Source organism: Myiozetetes cayanensis, unplaced genomic scaffold (assembly GCF_022539395.1).
Source record: "Myiozetetes cayanensis isolate MyiCay16 unplaced genomic scaffold, myiCay2020 scf21, whole genome shotgun sequence".
NCBI lineage: Eukaryota > Metazoa > Chordata > Aves > Passeriformes > Tyrannidae > Myiozetetes > Myiozetetes cayanensis.
Genome location: NW_026087423.1, coordinates 3,630,576 through 3,648,804, shown reverse-complemented (window position 1 = coordinate 3,648,804; position 18,229 = coordinate 3,630,576). Strand labels below are relative to the sequence as shown.

The window sequence follows — 18,229 nt, the reverse complement described above, 5'->3', positions numbered from 1 at the left end:
ACTCAGCTGCCAAAGTATCTCTGCAATGAGGGCTGATGCTGAGGCTTTTCACCTGAGCACTGCTGGGCGCGTTATGGGGGAAAGTTACATTTTTGCCAAAAGAAAACGTAACCAGAGGTTTTTGTCACTCAGCTGTTCCCCTGCCTTGTTTTTTGAATGACAGCAGCCCCAACAAGAGAGGCCCCCCCACCTACAATGAGCACATCACCAAGCGCGTGGCCTCCAGCCCAGGCCCCCCGGAAGGGCCCGGCCACCCTCGGGAGCCAAGCACACCCCACCGGTACCGCGAGGGCAGGACCGAGCTGCGCAGGGACAAATCCCCGGGGAGACCCCTGGAGAGGGAGAAATCCCCCGGGCGGCTCCTGAGCACCCGCAGGGAGCGCTCCCCGGGCCGGCTGTTCGAGGACAGCAGCCGAGGCAGGATGCCTGTGAGTGGTGCCAGAACTCCTCTGGCTCAAGTCAATAAGGTAAGTCAGGAGCCTGGAGAACTTCTCTGCTCTCAGGACAAGGCTTGTTCGTACCGCAGGAGGGCTGGGGGGACTGGGAAGTACGAGAGCAAACCAAATCTCACCCCTCTGCTCCTCAAATTCTGTTAGAACAGAGCCCACGTGGTGTCACTCACTGGCCCTGTGACCATCTTCCCTGGGCCAGTTCTGTGACTGCAAATGCTGCTTGACTCTAGAACAGGTGCTTTTACCCACAGAAATCAAGTGATAGAGGATTTGAAGGGGGTTAATATCTGGGCCTGCTGTGCTCAGAGTGGTGCTGCCAGTGCCTGCCTGTCAGTGTTAATGGATGATGCCCCCTGGCAGGAGGCAGGACTGTGTCCTGGCTCCAGGGGAGCGGCAGGTGATGTTCTGCTGCTCGCACCTCGTGCCTGGGAGAGAAACGTCTGTGACTTGTAACTGTGGTTTTATTTCCCTGCCAGGTCTGGGACCAGTCTTCAGTGTAAGTCTCAGCTAGACAAAGTTACTCATCTTGACCTGCAGGAAAAAAAGGAAATATACTGAGTATATGCACTCCATCTGTCTGCTGCCCAGCTCCCAAACAGCATTCCTGGGCCAAAGCTCGCTCCGCAGCGGGAGCCGTGGCGCTTCTGAAGATCGTTCGCAGCTCAGTTGATTTCTCTGCACTTTCCTGCACTCCTGTTTTTGCACTTTGTACTACTGTTACTCTTTCAAGCAGTTCATGAACTTTTTGTATCCACTTTAGTCCCTAGTAGATCATCAAGGAAATGGGACCAGTGTCCCGCCCCAGGTGGTTACTGTGGTTAGCACCCCTCACCAGAGAGTTGGGCACAGTTCTGAGCCGTGCTGGGAGCCCCCGATGGCCTGGAAACAGAAGGGCCAAGGTGAGTGAGTCTTTCAATAGGAGCTGTGGTTGGATGTTCTCCACAGAACACGAGAAAATTTACTTCTGATTAGTCTGTTCACCTGCCACTTCTGAAAGTTATTTTGTTCTCACTAAAATTGCTCTAGAGCAGCTCTGATGGGGAGGGAAGATCCCTGCTTTAACCGACCCCCCTGCCCGGCCCTGAGACAAAGTGCATTACCTATAAGCTACTGGGTTGTAAGACTTTATCCCGGTCTTCTGCATGACAGTTCACTGCATGCTGCTGCACCATCACTGGCTGCTCTCTCCTTTTAGGTTGCTTTGCTGAGTAGTGTATTGTACCTCACTTGTAAATTAACCGAAACCTTTAGATTACGCTGCAAAATAACCGGTACTCTGGAAATTTGGCAACGAAGAGTTAACAAGCCTTATTCTATGACAAGAGTTACAGTCACCCCTGTGTTCTCCTCTCAGCACTGGACACGGGCCCTTCAGCAATGAGTCCTGCCGGCCTGGGCTGGCTCCTCCCGTGAGCTGTAGCTTGTCCTACAATAAGATGTGGTGTGGTGGCACAGGACACTCACAGGGAGCAGCTCTGGCAGGTGCTGACACACCTTCGCTGCCGCCTGTCTGACCTCGAGCCTTTTATTGCTTCCTATTCTCTTTTGCTGTGAACATGAAGCAGAGAGCAAATGATTTTCAAAGCAGGTTTTTGACCATTCACCCTGCAATAGCAACATCCTAAGTGAACAACCATGTTCTTTACAACTGGAAAGAGCAAAACTGCATCCAATCTGCCCTTGGCGCCACACTTAAAACTTCTGCTAGTCCCTTGCAAGCCTGTGCTAACCTGTTCTAGAAACCCATCAAAATTCCAATGCCTTGTCAGTGTCCTTTGGCGAGTTTCATGGATATTGTATTCCGTTCTCTTGTCTGTTGGGTTATTTTCAATCAGATGATTCGGCAGGAAACTTGCTGAAAGTTTTTGTCTCCTGGTCTGAATATTTTGAAAGGTCACAGAGATCAGTCTTTAAATCTTTGCATCTCATGGAAGATCTTCAAGACCTCAGAAATGGGCTTGTTGAGTCCTGAAAGTGTATATCTTGTGTCTTGTTCGTGAAATGCTTCCTGCTATAGAAATAGCTCAAAGGACTGTACATATTTACAAGAATCTTTATATTCGTAACAAAAGGGAATTGAATTGGTTTCTACTTTTTTATTGTAAACTGTGCGTTTTTCAACACTAGCTTTTTGTTTTACTGGTGGTTGTGGACAGCCATCTTCAGACACTGGAGGGGCCTCAGCTCAGTCCTCCTCGCTCCCATGAAGAAATATTGTAACATTAACTTGCAATCGAAGCTTGTTAGCATAAATGAGGTTTTAGGTCTCTAAAATTACAGGATTTTTCTTCATTACCTTTTTATTATTGACAAGGGAGGGAACCAGAGGGACAGTTCAAAGCTCCACCTGGAAAGTATTGAACTTTGTTGTTGAACAATAACCAAATAAAACAAATAACTATCTTGACTGGCATGGTGAAATGACGGCTTCCTTCTCCCTGGAGTCCCCCTGCCCATCCTGCCCCCTCCCAGCCCCCGGGCTGGGGAATCCACGGGTGTCACAGCTGACCTGAGACCTGACCCTGGCAATATTTAGCATTTAATACTCATCATTCCCTCAACAAGTAGTTGTAAGTGGCTTCACCAACCCCAAGCATGTTCACATGGACTAAAACAGGTGGATTTATCCAAGTACTTTACTAGAGCAGCAGTCAGCTGCCAACACCTACAGCTAAATCCTGCCCTCATGTGCTTCACCAGTGAGAGGGGTAGAGGTAAAACACGTGTGAGTATCTGGGAAAACAGTCTTGCCCTGCTAAATGACCCCGTGCATCTTGAGCTGGAAAAAACATCTTAATTAACAATAGTGTGATCTGATGTCAGGTTTGGGATTTATCCCAGCACCGTCCTGGTAGCAAAGTGGACAGAACAGTTCCTCATCCCACTGCTGTAACATGCTGGTGCTTTAAGGCCTAATACTGCAACTTTAAAAAAAAAAAAAAAAAAGACCATTCACAAATCCAGTCAGATTGAGTACAACCTGCAGAGTTACTGTACAGCTCAACTTACACCTGCTGGGAAAACTTGCTAGATCAGACTTAAATGTAAATACATCTATTTTTAACTGAACCAGTTTTTACAGGGTCTGAAGTATTCTTTCACAGGAAGAGGTTTTTAATATTCACACTGCTGCCTACAGTAACTTAATTTGTCCTCCTACTGTTCAGTGTTTTTGGTTCTGTGCACATACCCACCCCCTCAGCCCTGATAAAGGGCTTGTTGGAGGCTGTGGGGGTGGGTTACTGATGGCTCCTCTTACGTTTTGGTCTACATGACATTCTCCATGAGAAATGCTCTCCATAAACCCTGAGCTGCTTGATTTATCTATTGTGCCTACTATGATGTATATGATGAAATGCTGACTTGTTCAATGTTCCTTTCTTTCTTTTACTGTGCACAAAGAATACTTATTTAAAGCTCATTGTTGCAGTCCTATGGTGCATGATCCGAATTGTAACAAACCTAAACTAATCCAGAAACTGGTGGAGTAAAAAAACCAATTATTATTTATTGAGCCTTTTGATTCCCAAAAACCCTGCACAAATCCATGTCAGCTTGACCCCTCCAGGCTGTGCTGACATTCAGGGGGTCGGGGAGGGCAGGGAGCTCTTGTTATTTCTGTACTGGTTTACTCCAGAGTCCCCAAAAGTGACTGTTACAAAAGTCTCTGCATCTACCTTAAAAAATGTGCTCTCCTAGCAACAGCCAAGAATAAACATAACAGCACAGACTGTGAGCTGTGGGTGGGGAATGTAAGTGAGCTAATAAATCCAACTCTTGATCCAGCTTTTGCCTTTGGAGGGAATTGATTCATCCCATTGCAACAAGGGAACACAGAGTGATTAATTCATTCACCCATCAAGCAGAAAACAACCTAGCAAAAACCAATAAAAAGACCCCAAAACCCACCCCCCCCAGCAAAACAAAAAATAAAATCAGCTTTTACCTCTTCCTTCTTTTGCTCTCCTGCAGATGCTCCTGGTGGAGAGAAAGGGGATCGGGGTGGGGCTGAGGGGAGGCTGTGGCTTGCCTGAGGAAGGGTTTGGCTCCTGGGAATGTCACCTGAGGACACAGGTACCAGGGAACATCTCACCTCCACCACCTGGTGCCCCTGGCTGGAGAGGCCCGGGGCCTGAGGACAGCTGGGCTCACTCATTCCAGGGGCAGGGAAGGGTGGAAGCGTTGATGGATCATCACTCCTGTGAGGCAGCTGCTGGTCACACAGCCTGGGCCCCCCACCCTGGGCTCAGCCCCCCACACAGCTTTTTTGGGGCTGCAAAAGCCGATGGTGGCTGCAGCCTCTGTACCCAGTGCTCTGCCAGCTGAGACAGGGCAAGAGGCTGCAAAGCAAAAATTAAAATTAAAAAAAAAAAAAAAAAAAGGCAACAAGCTTTCTACAAAATAATTGGTTCCATGCTGTGGTTCCACCACACCAGCACTGATAAGAGCCTGGAGTGAGTCATGCATATATGGAATTGGAAAAAATCCACAAAGCTTAGCCAGAATTAATGAGCCTGAATCCCTAAACACTTCAGTCGTGCATGCTTTCACCTGCCTTTCTGTTCTCCACGGCTCCAGGTTTCAGCTCCTTTAGTCTCTGATATGTGAAAAAGTTCTTTCATAACTAGAAAAAAAAAAAAAAACAACCCAAACTTATTAAGCTACTGCTAAGCTTTTCTTCTAGCAGAAAAAATTAGTTCAGGGTCACTCAAACAAGAAACTTGTGCTATCATTTCCCTGCAGGCACTGAAAGCATTTAAGAGGCCTCCCTGCAGGACTTCTCTCTGCCAATACACTCTCACAGCTACTTTCTGTGAACACAGCTGAAAAAGTTCCCCTGCATCACAAATAAACACCAACACCTCTGTCTTCTTCACTAAGTGGAGAAAGTGCTTAAAGCTGCATCTCTGAATGAAAAGCTTGCACAACCCACTGAGGTATAAAACTGCAACCAGGCAAGCACAGGTTATGAAAAAATAACCACTCATGGAAGGTAAGGTTACCAAAGATGGGAAGGGTAATAACACAGCAAGGCACCCACTTCTCTTGAAAATGTTTTATTTGTGTCTAAAGAGGCTGAAAACAAAAGCAATTCTGTAGTTCAGAATACCAAATACTATCCATAGCACAGAATGAAGAGAAGAGTTTTCAGAGAAAACCATTGCACTGGACCCAGGTCTAACTCTGCTACAGGAGATATTGCAACCAGGCTGGTGAACAGACCCCAGGATGGCAAACCAGCCTCCTGCTGTGGCTGGCTCCACTCTGCTGCAGCTCTGGCCCCTCAGACTCCTCACAGATTTGTGCAGGGGGCTCTCCCCCACAGTGGGACGGGGCTGGTTATCGTTGGCACAGTCACGGTGCCCCAGGCACCAACACCAGCCGAGGGAAGGGCCCAGCAGGGCCCACCCCGGGCGGGCCTGGGGCACACTGGCAGCAGGTTTGCATTAGTGTTGCATTTGTTTTGGGATAAAACAGGCTGTGAGTATCAAGTACAGGCAGCCTGGCATTATTATGATCACTCAGAAAACAGGAACAAAATAAAAAATTGCCCAGCTCCAGCCCTGGCACAGAGGGCTGTGGTGCTGCTGCAGCCAACACGCTGCAACTGCAGACACTGAGGGGCAAGTTTGGCCACTGGGACACAGGACATTACAGTCACCTTCAGGCTCTTACTGAGGAACAAATTCCTAAACTGAATCCATCCATTTCCTTACAGCCACCTATCCCAGCTTAGGGAAGTCCTCATCAGTGACAGCAAGAGAAACCAGTTTCAAAAAGCAGATTACTGCCAAGACACACTGACGATTTACAGAAAAATCCAGCCATTAAAAACAATTATCTTTACCAGAAATTCCACAGGGGAAAAGTATTTCAGTTCTCCTGAAGAGAAAAACTACAGAGCTATTCACAGTAGAAACCGTGCACCCCAGTCTACCGCAAAATCATAACGAGCTTGTAGGTGATTATGTTGCTGATTTTGCCCAGAAAAGGCTGCTACAAAAACAGATCATCAATATTCACACTTACTTCAGCCATGCAAGTTTGAAACTTGCTACTGAAATGATTGTGTTTGATGAGTTATGGAAGCAGTAATAAGCTTGCTTTTGCTGAGTGTTATGCTCAGATTCCACAAGAATCCTGAACTTTCTAGACTTTGGGCTTGACAGACTCAGAGTCTGCCTCTCTGCTAAAGCTCTTTGATCTGTTGCTGCCCTCACCTTTTTCAGCCTAATTAAACTGGTGGTTTTTTAACTGAGCTGACAACGGGCACTGACACCTTTGCCACCTGTCTAGTTGCCACGAAGCTGCCGTTTCCAAGAACTTCCAAGGCGGTACTAGGAAAATAAGGCAAATACAGGAGAACCTGGAAGTCTCAGAAACAATATGAAATCAGAGTTCATTTGCTACAGCACAGAGCAGAAGTATGTTTGGTTAAGTGAAGCATTTTTTTCTGAGACTGCACTGGCCCAGAACGATTGGTCACAAACAACTACGATGCTCATATTGGCTTGTAGAGCAAAGTAGTCACGTATTTCTTCTTGTAACGATGTGTAGCACTGAGCACCATCACTCCATCCTAGGAGATGGAAAACAAGTGAGCGTGTGACATGGATAACTAAATCTGCCCACGAGGGGAACGCGCCCGGGCCTCTCACCTTGATGGAAAGCGCGTAGAGGTGGTTCAACATGACGTGGTTGGGCTCAGGGAGCAGAGCGGGATCGCACTGGGAAGAAGAGAAAGGGAGACAGCGTGAAAATAACAGAACTCCCAGTTCATTCACCAGAGCTGAAGGGTGACAAACGCTGTCTGTAACCAGCCATACCCCCAGTACATCCCTGCTGCTTACCCTGAGTCCACCACAAACACAGTCACTGCTTCAGAACAACCCAAGAGCCCTCAGGGTGAAACCCTCTGCGTCCTCACCATGACCACGAAACAAACACTTCCTGTGTGCTTCTGGCATCTTAACAGTCCAGAAGATTAAGGTTTTGGGAGAAAAACGGCAATCTGGTTTTCAATTTTGAAGAGAGTCAAGTAGAAAAATAAATTTACTTCAGATGAATCCATCTGGACGTACATAATAAGAAACTTACCAAAGTGGCAACTATCCTAAGGTTTTTCCTAAGCTGTCTCCTGTCTGTTCCCAGATTTTTTCCCCATCTGTTTCCACCCTCAAGGCCATTATTCAGCAAAACAAACTGAAGTACTCACAGAAATGCCCGTGTCCTTGTTCAGGATGACCTGCAACAGGTGTGGGGGGAGAATGGGGGGTGATTTAAAGCGCTCCTCTGCCTTGCAAACATAGGGCTCCTGGTGATACGGTCCTGGGGGTGAACTTGACAGCTCTGCCAGAGAGATGGTAAATATTTAATCTTAAATAGTCTGTAAGAATATCTGTTCTGTATAGGTACATGTGGCCAAGAGAAATCAATGGCACCTAAGTACAACAACTGCAGCCACTGGTGCGGTGCCAGAGGATCAGTCACTGCCCAAGAGATTTAAGATGCCCAAAGTCTGACCTGAAATGAGCTGTGAGGATTTGGGCAGCAGAGTTCTGAGGGCCTGACTGCACTCCTGAACTCCTCTGTCATCCCTGCCCAGCACTTCTGCAGCAAACACTCCACAGTGCACAGGCTGCTCTACGTTATCTCTGAGGGAAGCACAAAAACGGGATGTACCTAGAAAGGAAACTGCTCCTCCTGTACAGAGACAGGGTATGGAAGGAGCCCTGCAGAGTCTAAACCAGCCTAAGGAAATGCTGTTCCAGCAACGTGGGGGGAAGGCACCTATAGAATCTCCTCTGGGCTTTGTCTCACAAATAACACTTTCTCCAAAAAGCCTTTGTCCAGGGCAAAAACCAACCACACACCGACCACTCCTGCCTCAGGCTCAAAGGAGGATGTAAGTCATGGTCTCCATCCCTACAGAGCTCTGTACCAAACAGGTGACAAGGCTGAGCTCAGACATGGCTCAAACTAAATTCTGCCTGTTACACTGGAAGATGAAACTTAGGACAAAAAAAATGTTTGTATTATTCTAAGATACAGATAACTTTTATTACGCTGTGAGAACATGATACATTCCCGAGCCTGTGTCAGCACTGCTAAACGCACCTAATTTCTCACTCTTAATGTGCAACTTCTGACCCCCTCAGCCACTTCCTTAGCAGAGAAAGATGGAATTAGGAGCAATGTAGGCTGTCAGCACGGGTTTAATGTGGTAAAGCAGAGACTAATTCACCAGTGAGTGCCCTAAAACCACCCACTGCACATTGCAGGAGCAAAGAAACAGTTATTAAGCACCAATGACCCCCTCTTCATCAGATCTACAGTGACCTGTGTTGCTCTGTCAGAGTCTCTCTGTGCATTCCACATTCTTTGTGATTTGTGATTCCTGCTCACATCCACGGGGCCTGACACAAGTGCAAATTAATCTGTACTGGAGCTTTAACTCCAGATAAACAGGAAAATGAAAGTTTTAACAGCTCTAAGAAGTGTGATATAAAATTACCAGTAAGCTCATACCAGACATGTCTGAACATTTCTGGGAGTCCACCATCAAAGCATCAAATACTTCAAAGTCAGTTTTCTTCACCTGGATGATGTTGTTGACAGTACCCAGCTGGCTGGTTACTACTGGCTGGGAAGAGATAAGGTAAAAAAAATCAGAATTAAAAAAAGCTTGGGGGACTATTGGATTGTCACAACTACACAATCAGCATTACCAAAGATGAGGTTTATTGCTTTTAAAATATGATGGAACCAGATATGAAAAGAGTTCAGTTTCAGGATTAAGGACTGGGAGGGAAAAATGCCAGCTGAACCTGCCAGGCCCACAGCACTTGGTCAGTGCTACAGACAAGGAGAGGGTCAGGTCTGGGCTGAAGTCACCAGTGACAGCAGGAGCTGAGCTTCACTTCCAGCCCTCCAGGGCTCATGGAGCCAGGCTGAGACCTGCCAGGCCTGATGTAGGACACAGGATGGCTGGTGCTGCTGGTCTGCTGCAAAGCTAAGGCTGGAGTCCAAGGCAGGGCGGTGAAAGAGCTGAGTGCACTGCAAGGTAAATTCTGTGAGGTTTGCCAAGACAGCAAGAAGGAACCAGCAGGTGTGACTGCAGAGCTCTGAAGCAGGTGGGGACTGCTGGGTGGGCTGGGGTCACAGCTCATTTTACAGCACAGGAGGAAGAACAGGCCTGGTAAATTCTGGCACAGTTTCTGGACTACTAAAGCAGCAATAGCAACATCCTGGCACAGAGAGCCAGTGCAGCACAGCGAGACCTGGGCTGTCAGCAATGCTACAGTGCTCTAAAAGGCAGTTTGGCACCAGGCAAGAAAAGCTTGGCATCACTTATAGACCAGTGGCCAAGAGATCCTGTCCCTCTTTTGTTACATCTCCTGCCTTCTGAGGTTCAGTCTGATGCTGCCACCAGTCCGGCTGGGATCAGAAGCCTCTCTCTCACCAGCCTGAACAGCCAGTTTCTGCTGTTAACTGATGCCTCCTCTCTGAAAGGACCAGCTCTTGGGAGAGAAACCAGCCAGTTTCTCATCCTCAGGTGCATCAACCAATAACCAGTGACTCAAAGCAAAGGTTACCTCTGCAGGATCATGTGTCCACTGCCCATCCACCAAGAACTTGTACTGGTGCTCTCCTTCTGGCAGGTCCAGGATGGCCACAAAGTTATTGTGACTGGAATTTAAGACAAACAATCAGCCCTGAAAGGTTCTGAAAAGTACACAGTCTATAAACTGTGACACACACCGTGACACAGAGCACAAGCCTCCGTAACGTGCAAACCCCTAAAAAGGCAGTGCCACATTTAAGAGAATCTCTGCTGCAATCTAAAGGTAAAGAATCATATTATCATTAATGATAATTTCCTCAGTCACAGTAAGTTCCCCCACACTCCTGACATCAAGTAACTGGCACTGAGCTTTTGTAAAGTCACCCTCACATCTTCATGTTACTTGTTAGTACACGAGACCTCATTTTATCTGTGAGACTCCTGCTGATGGAACAAGATCAGCTTTCTCCTATTTCCTTCCCTTTCAGTGTTTGCCACCATAAATTGCATTTCCCAAATGCCTATGAAATACATGAACAATGACTGGATAAAAGCAGCAACTCGATACTTCTGAGTTACTCTGGGGCTGAAGAGCTGCTGCTTGGCAATTTACCCCTGTGCTGTGAACTCCCTGATGCTCAACTGCCACTTCCCTTCTGCTCAGGTATGGAGTGCAAGCACCCCACCACAGAGCAGGACGTGGGAATAACAGTTTGGAATAACAAGCTCTTCTAGTTAAGTGTACTGGGTTCAGTAATGTGATTTTATCCAGCCTCTAAAGAGGTACAAACACCTCCTTTCCCAGAATGCATAATCTGACAACAGAAACAGACAAACCTGTTGTGGTTTTTTTTTCCTTTTTTTTTTCTTTTTGGTAAAGAAACATTTTTATCCTTCTTCCATATTCATTTCACCCTTTCCTGTCTCCCAGGCTTTCCACTAAAGAGTATGACAGCAATACTGATGTTCCACTGGCCTTTCTTCCAGCTCCTCTCTCAATGATTTATTTCACATGCACAGAACAATCCTCCCATGCTGTTATATCAGGCCACAGTGCTCTTCCCTCAACTTTCCTAAGAAATGAAGACCCTTCTGCACCAATGACAGTGCAGGCAGCCACTCACTGAGATACGACACACCAGGACCTGGCAGATCAGTCTTTCATGGATATGTCATTGTTTTCAGACAACAGGGCTCAGATCAACAGCACACTCAGACTCTCTGCCCCACACTAAGCTTTAAATTTTTGAAAAAAATCACCACATTATTGTAAATGAAATACTTATTCAGGTACTGAATAAGCAGAGCTCCAGAGCTGTCTGGCAGGAAGAAGCAGTTGGGACCTTACTATGGATTTATTCTCTCATTTGTGCAGTGTCCCAGGCTCAGAGTTTCCTGGACCTCTGGAGTTGGAAAAAGGCCACTGATATGGCAAGGACACACAGGTGTCATCAGAGACACTGTGCTTAGAGCCAGCTTTCCCTTCCCCACCCCAGGCACAGACTGCACAACAGGGACTGGTCTGGGTCATTCCTGTGTGGTGCCCAGTGAACAAATCACTCCTTTAAAACTGACACACAGCTCAACTTCCTCCTGTGCCATCTGAGCATCAAAAAGGCAGGCTCTTATCACAGCTTCAGGAGCAGTAAATCCAAGCACAATCCTTGTATCCACTGACCACCTCTCTCACAGCACTGAGCTCTCCCAGTCCCTGGGGAGCACCACTGCAGCAGCAGTTTGTTACCTCCTTGTCAGAGGAATTTTACTCCAGTTGTTGAAGGACCCTGACAGATAAACTTCTTTCCCTCCTCCAGTCCAGCGAAACACCGTGGGCCGAGCTTGAGTGGGGGTTTTATCATTCACCTCCAGGTCCTGCTGCCAAGCCAGAAATTCTTCTTTCTCCAGTGGAGCCTGAAAACACAACATCTGGATCAGAAGGAACTCTTTCCTGGAACACTTAGACAACCTGTTGTACTGAAGGCTTTTTTTGCCCTCAGGCACAATTCTCTAAGGTGAAAGTTCTCCTAAAAGTAGTTTTTGTCAGATGGAGAATATAAACTGTACTTCGAGATACAGCTGACAAGTTGATTTGGACAAATTCTGCAAAGATGCTAAAGCCTCCCAAATTTGCAGAAAGACTGGAGGGCAAAATAATACCACTCCCTCCAGCCCCAGTTAGGTTAAAAAGAAATGACTTGAGATTACCAAAGCTTTCAAAATACACAGACATAAGAAGAGGAAGAAAAATAAGGAGAAATACTTATGAAGTATTTAGAATATTAGGCACAGAATTAAGAGCTGGCAAGAATACCACGAGCTGCCTGTAGACAACACTTCTGTCCAACAGCCAAAATCTAAGTGTAATTTTCTGTTAGATGTTCTTATGAAACATGAGATGCAGCGAGACATTTCTAACAACCCGTCTAATGCTGAGCAAAAAAATAACAGATCTTTTGATATGGAAAACAATAGACAGGTAAAATGTCACTGGTAACTGCATGAAGTTATGGCATGAAGGCATGAAGGATTCAAAGGAAGCTGGGGCATGGTCCTTCGAGCTTTGAGCCAGCTACATTTGAGTTTTTCTACCTTCAGTTCTTGCAGGAAACCATGCTATTGCACTCATTATCAGTGCCCTCTCTCTCCTTGGCATGAGAAGCAAGGGGGATGCTCTGTTTGGTGTAAACTCAGCGACAGAATCGCTGCAGATCGGTAACAAACAGCCCCACAGCTGACAGCAGCGCCAAGCCAGTAACGCTGAAAGACAAGAACAAACCACCTTCATTTCCTCCGAGTGGAACAAGTCTGCATCCTCAGGGCTGTCCATGAGGATCTTTGGCCGCTCCCCCTCCTTGGCTCCTCCCGCGCCGTCCCCTCGGGTTCCCTTGTGCCCATGACGCTCCAGCCCCGCCCGCTCGCTGCTCGTGTTCCCCATGCTCAAGGACCTAAGAGAGCAGGAAAAGCCAGGTTAACACAGGTTACTGTCGAAGCCAGAACACCAGCAGGCAGGAGAGCAAACTCATCAGTGGGCCTGGGCTGCGCTTCTGAGCTGAAGAGCCTCAGAAACTTGATTAACCCGAAGAGGTGTCACTGTAAAATGATCCCACGCTCAGGACAAAGACACTAAGTGGCAATTTTAACTACTCTCCACAATGTGCTACAGTTCAATACTAGAGCACTTTGTCAGGTTCGCTCTAGAAAGTGGCCAAGTTGGTCTCTGTCAGCAGCACAAAAGTGGTTTTTTGCCCTCTGCACACCCTGGACACAACACTCCACCACACCACCTGGAACATCAGTAGAACTTTCTGTCAGGACGCCTCAAAACCAGCCAAACAAAACCGTCACTTGGCCACAATAACGGTACCTCGGGTGTCGCCCGCCGAGGGTGCCGAGAGGGTCTCTGAACACAGAATACACCGAGTTGGAAGGGACCCACGAGGCCCATCGAGTCAAACCCCTGGCCCCGCACAGGGCACCCCAAAATCCCCACGATGCTCCAAGAGCGTTGGAACGTGAGCAACTTGAGCTCTGGCAGCCTCGGGGCCGTGACTACCGCCCTGGGGAGGGAACAGCCGCTCCCTCCGCTCCCCGCTTTTCCCCGGCAGAGGCAGAACGCGCCCGACTCCCAGCCCTTCCTCCCGCCCCACGCGGGTGCGCGTGGCCCGTCCCCTCGCCCGTACGCGGCGCGGCTCCCGCAGGCAACCAGCCCCGCCGGGGGCGGCCCCGGGGCAGGGCCAGCACAGCCCGGACCGGCAGCCCCGGGGCAGGGCCAGCACAGCCCGGACCGGCGGCCCCGGGGCAGGGCCAGCACAGCCCGGACCGGGACCCTCCCGCTCCCGGCCCCGCGGCCCTGCACCGCGCCGCTCCCGCCGCCGCGGCCCTTCCGCTTCCGCCCGGCCCGGCCCGCGGCCGCCGCCGGGAACAGAGCCCGGCGCGGGGGTTCCGGCGCTGCTCCGCCCCCGGCTCCATTCCCGGCTCCATTCCCGGCTCCCTGCCGGTGCCAGGGGACGGCTCTTCTCTCCAAGGAGAGTTGTGGATCCGCGGGGGAATTGCAGGTCCCCTCAGCGCCTTGGATGGGCGCTGAGCCCCGCGGTCAGGGCGCGCTGGGACCGCCAGCCCGCGAGGAAGCGCTGGTGGAGTCTGAGCCCTTAAGTGATGAATGTTTATCGTGTGAAATAACGCTTCTGTGTTTCTCTAAGAATTCCCAATCACACTGTCTCGTTTTACCCTTTGCTCTGCATCAGCTGTCGCTGTCTTTCTTCTACTTTTCTGACACAGAATCAACTAGGTTGGAAAAGACCTCTGAGATCATCAGGTCCAACCCGTGACCCCACACGACCTTGACACCCAGACCATGGCACTGATGCCACATCCAGGCTCTTCTCAAACACCTCCAGGCACGGTGACTCCCCCACCTCCCTGGGCAGCCCATAAACCTGAGCAGTGCACATGCCCTGCATCGCAGCTACTGAAGCTGCTTTTTCTTAATAACCAGGAGAAGCGACCTGCAGACAGAGCAGAAGGATTCCCACCAAGTCGAACTGTGTCCCGGTGGAACGCTGTTACACTGTGGGAAGCATTCTGCCGGCACAGACGGACTTGCTGTGCCCCACGGCAGGCCCAGGGCTGGCTCCCGCCGGGTGCTTTGAGGAACAGCTGCTCCTCGTCTGTCTTTGGTGTGTCCAACACCCCGGCACGGGATAACCTGCCAGAGGGGTGCGAGGGCAACTTGTACAGGCAGCTCTTCCCCAGCCCCTCTGGAACAGCTCCCTGCTATAAAATGCAGCTGCTGTGGTTTGGGTATTTCGCACAGCTCAGTGCTCCTAAATTCCTGGTCTCCAAACTCAGTCGCTGTGTTCTCCCCAAGTTCTTTTTTTGGCCAGTACCAGCGCACACACCTCTTGTGTGCTGGCTGTGTCTGCAGTGCAGGGCTCCATCTCTTGCCCATTGTGATGATCTGCACAGCAGCCAGGTTATTAGACCTGTTGCAGGCAACACCACCTTCACTTGGGGCCCACCCTTACTTCTTTGCAATAGTTATTGATACTTCTAAGAACCACAGAGAGGTAATAAACTGCAGGATAAGGACTGCTAATAGCTCATGAGGCTGTGGGAACCAGTCTGTGGTAGGTTACAAGCATTATTCAGTTTAAAGTCTGGTATTAAAATGTGGTGGTTCCTCCCCACATGGTGATGGATCTGTGGTGTGCTAAGTGCCCAAACCTTTGGGAGTCTCCTGTGTCCATGGCCTCTGTCCTGTCCACAGGTATCTCAGCCTTTTAATGCCTCCTCCTCGCCCTTTTCCCCATGATTGCTTCCTTTTCAACCCCAATTCTTGTCTTCCCTCGCTGTGACTGGTGGGTGTAGCACAGTCCTGGAGCAATCAGCACATAACTCATTTTGTGAGGTGCTGGTGCCCGTGAATATTGAGGGTGGGATGAAATGACACCATGAAAACTAATTCATCCCCTGCCTCCTCACGGGCACGTCTGAAGCACAGTCCTCACAGTCACTGGGGTGCTGTTTTCTCCCATCAGCTTGAGTGGGAGCCCAATTCCCTCACAGCTGTTAATGCAGGAGATGTGGGAAGCAAGAGATTAGCTAAAGACATGCCACAAGGGCCTGGCAGAGCTCATCCACCCACGGTTTTTGGGAACCCTGGAGTTTTGCTCCTCCCTTTAACAGGATCTGTGACTTTTTGCCTCCGTCCATGCTTTCCAGCCTGAAGGCCATAAAAACTCCCCCTCTTCTACTCCCTCCAGGACCAGCCTCCATGTTCCAAAGGAAGACTACAAAATATCTTTTCTACCTCTACCCCTTGACATACCTGTCTTAACCTTCCTGCTCTTACTTCTGGATGATGATGAAACATGGGAAGCTGGTTCACATTTTTCCATCAGGACTTCCACATGTGTCACAGATGAGGCTCCTGGTTAACTTCCTGGTGAGAATGTCAGAGTGTCACTTGCCATTGAAATAATTTATCACGACAACTCTCTGGTTTTCTGAAATGCCAGATCTCTCAGATGGGAGACACAGCAACAGGTTACTCAGGCTTAGCCCTCACTAAGCACTCCCAACATGGGGGGGGGGTAAAAGGATCAGGGGAAAATGTAACTGAGTAATTCTGAATAAGAAATTACCTTAAAAAAAAAAAAAAAAAAACCAACAAACCACAGTCCACATATGGACTGTTCACAGCTCATAAATCAAGATAAAAGTAATTGATTAAATGCTTTATCTGGTGTCATGACTGTGCTACACCACCTCCTAGAGCCATGTGGGGTTTTAAAAGCAGATGCTTGTAAAACACCTGCAGAATATGAAGAGCCACGTGGTCTCTGTTGGTTACCACGACAGCAGCTCAAGCAAAGCTCAGCTCCTTTTTTCCTCACTCACACCTAGCTTCTTTACTGAATGCAAACTAGACCTGGCCTGGCTATTAAATCTCACACAGAGCATCTTATTCAGAAATCAATTTTAAGGCAGTTTGGTTGTTGGCTCATAAGAGGAGGAGACTCAGCAGACCTGGTCAAGGTTCTAACAATCATTACGGAGCACTTTGGGTGCTGTTCGGGCTGAGGGGTCAAGGAAGTTCCTACTGAGTCATTCTACACCCTTGGAGATATCACTTACCATCTTTCTTCATCAGCTGACTCATTTTAAAAGAGAGCAAGGACCAAACAGGATCTGAGGTCAGGAGAGATCTGTATTAGGGGAATGCATATCTTGTATTAGATGGGATGAAGAATGAATGGCCTTACAGACCCTTCAGGCACCAAAAGAGAGGGATGGCACTCACCAATCACTGTACTTTAGGCCAGAATCTCTCCTTTTCACTGTTGGGATTATCTCCTGCCGTTGATTAAAATCAAAAGGCAGTTAAGCCCCCACTGACTACTGCTTGAAATGTGAAGAAAGGGCTGCCATGGCTCACTGTGACCACACAGCCTGCTCTGGTGTGCATTCCTTAATTCCAGTGGAGTTCCCCTTCTCTTACCTCAGAATGGGTATCAAAAAGAAATGCAGTGCCCTAAAACCTCGTACCATGCAGTTTAAAGTCTTGAAGAATCAGTTGATATCTGACAAAGTTCTTTTTCCTTGACATGATCCAAGCTTATTTAGCCAGAGGGAAGTCACTGCAAGTGAAGTGAAAGCTGACTCAGCCCTACGGTGAGATATGACAAACCCAGAGGAGCCATCCTCAGACATGAGCTGGTGGATCAAATTCAGACATGCCACAAATCACATTTTAAAGGACACATGAGCAAGTGTTTCTTGTAGATTCTGTGCTGTGGAGAACGAGCTAGGTGGGTGCAGCAGCAGAACTTACCCTGGAGTTCAGGACTGGATAAATTTAACTGCAGAAACCTTCTGGTTAAATTCCTTATTGTGATCTTCCATTTTACCTCGGGGTTCCAGGTTTGTTCCTCCATTTTTACACTGACCAAGTGATGTTTCCAAGCCCCTTCCTCCTTCTAGGTCACTTCTGAATTTAGCCCACTTTGCCAGGCTGCCAGGGAGTGCTGCAGAGGAAGTCAGGCAGCCTCCTTAAAGGCTCACTCCCATTTCAGGGACGCTGCACACACTTGGCTGTGTGTGCAGAACACGCCGTTGTGCCTGGGAGATGGAAAATTGGGAGCGCACACAGAAATCCTTCCCAATCCACTGCACCCCTCCCCTGCTCCAACACTGCACGCCTTCCCATTGATAGTTGAAAATGAGGTTGGAGATGGGAGGATTACAAGAGGGAACCAACATCCAGGTAGTGTTTCAGGTTGAAGGGCTGAAGCCAGCCAGAAGCCTGTGCCTGCTGGGGGCTCTGACTCTGCCTGGAGGTGTCTCCTCCAGTGTCAGGGTAGGTTCCATGTCTATTCAAGGATGCCTTGGGGAATCTAGTCTTTTAAATGCCTCATCTAGTGCATGTGCACACACAGGCATATAAAGTAAAAACTAACTGGGTAGATGACCCTGTCTCTCCCCTACTGAGGCGAATCAGTAGCAAAATCCATCTTAAATAACTGGCAGACCAAGGTAGGCTCTGGGTAGGGAAATGAGCCTAGAAGAGATGCTCACACTGTTCCAGCAGAGGCATCTGGACTGATCCCGAGAGCAATGGACACTGGGGCAGCAATCAGACACAACCTATCTCCAGGCTGAAATGCAGAACACGGGTCACACTCTGAGCCCATATCCAAAGATACAGGAACAA

General features: G+C 48.6%; 2 protein-coding genes across 4 annotated transcripts in view; one reads left to right on the top strand and one right to left on the bottom strand.

Annotated features, from left to right (window-relative positions):
- The window catches only part of CIT (citron rho-interacting serine/threonine kinase), a 69,725-nt gene extending 66,866 nt beyond the window's left edge, over positions 1-2,859 (top strand). Inside the window, exons 46-47 of the mRNA XM_050318849.1 lie at positions 164-467; positions 929-2,859. Of these exons, the coding sequence (XP_050174806.1) occupies positions 164-467; positions 929-952 (328 nt within the window). The 3' untranslated portion in view covers positions 953-2,859. The remainder of the gene's footprint in view (positions 1-163; positions 468-928) is intronic.
- Positions 2,750-13,619, bottom strand: PRKAB1 (protein kinase AMP-activated non-catalytic subunit beta 1). 3 transcript variants are annotated; one of them, XR_007629295.1, is made up of 8 exons: positions 12,797-13,619; positions 11,762-11,928; positions 10,049-10,142; positions 8,982-9,096; positions 7,669-7,802; positions 7,112-7,180; positions 5,008-5,076; positions 2,750-4,514 (listed from the first exon to the last, which is right to left on the bottom strand). XR_007629295.1 is itself a non-coding variant. In XM_050318851.1 (7 exons), the coding sequence occupies exons 1-7, from the start codon at positions 12,950-12,952 to the stop codon at positions 5,071-5,073; spliced, it is 741 nt and encodes a 246-aa protein (XP_050174808.1). In that variant the 5' UTR covers positions 12,953-13,618; the 3' UTR covers positions 2,750-5,070. The 3 variants fall into 3 exon arrangements, 2 of the variants coding, with proteins under 2 accessions (XP_050174808.1, XP_050174807.1); XM_050318851.1 differs by having other exon boundaries at positions 2,750-5,076; positions 12,797-13,618; XM_050318850.1 differs by lacking the exons at positions 2,750-4,514; positions 5,008-5,076 and adding an exon at positions 5,494-7,032 and having other exon boundaries at positions 12,797-13,615.
- Positions 13,620-18,229: the final 4,610 nt, after the last annotated feature.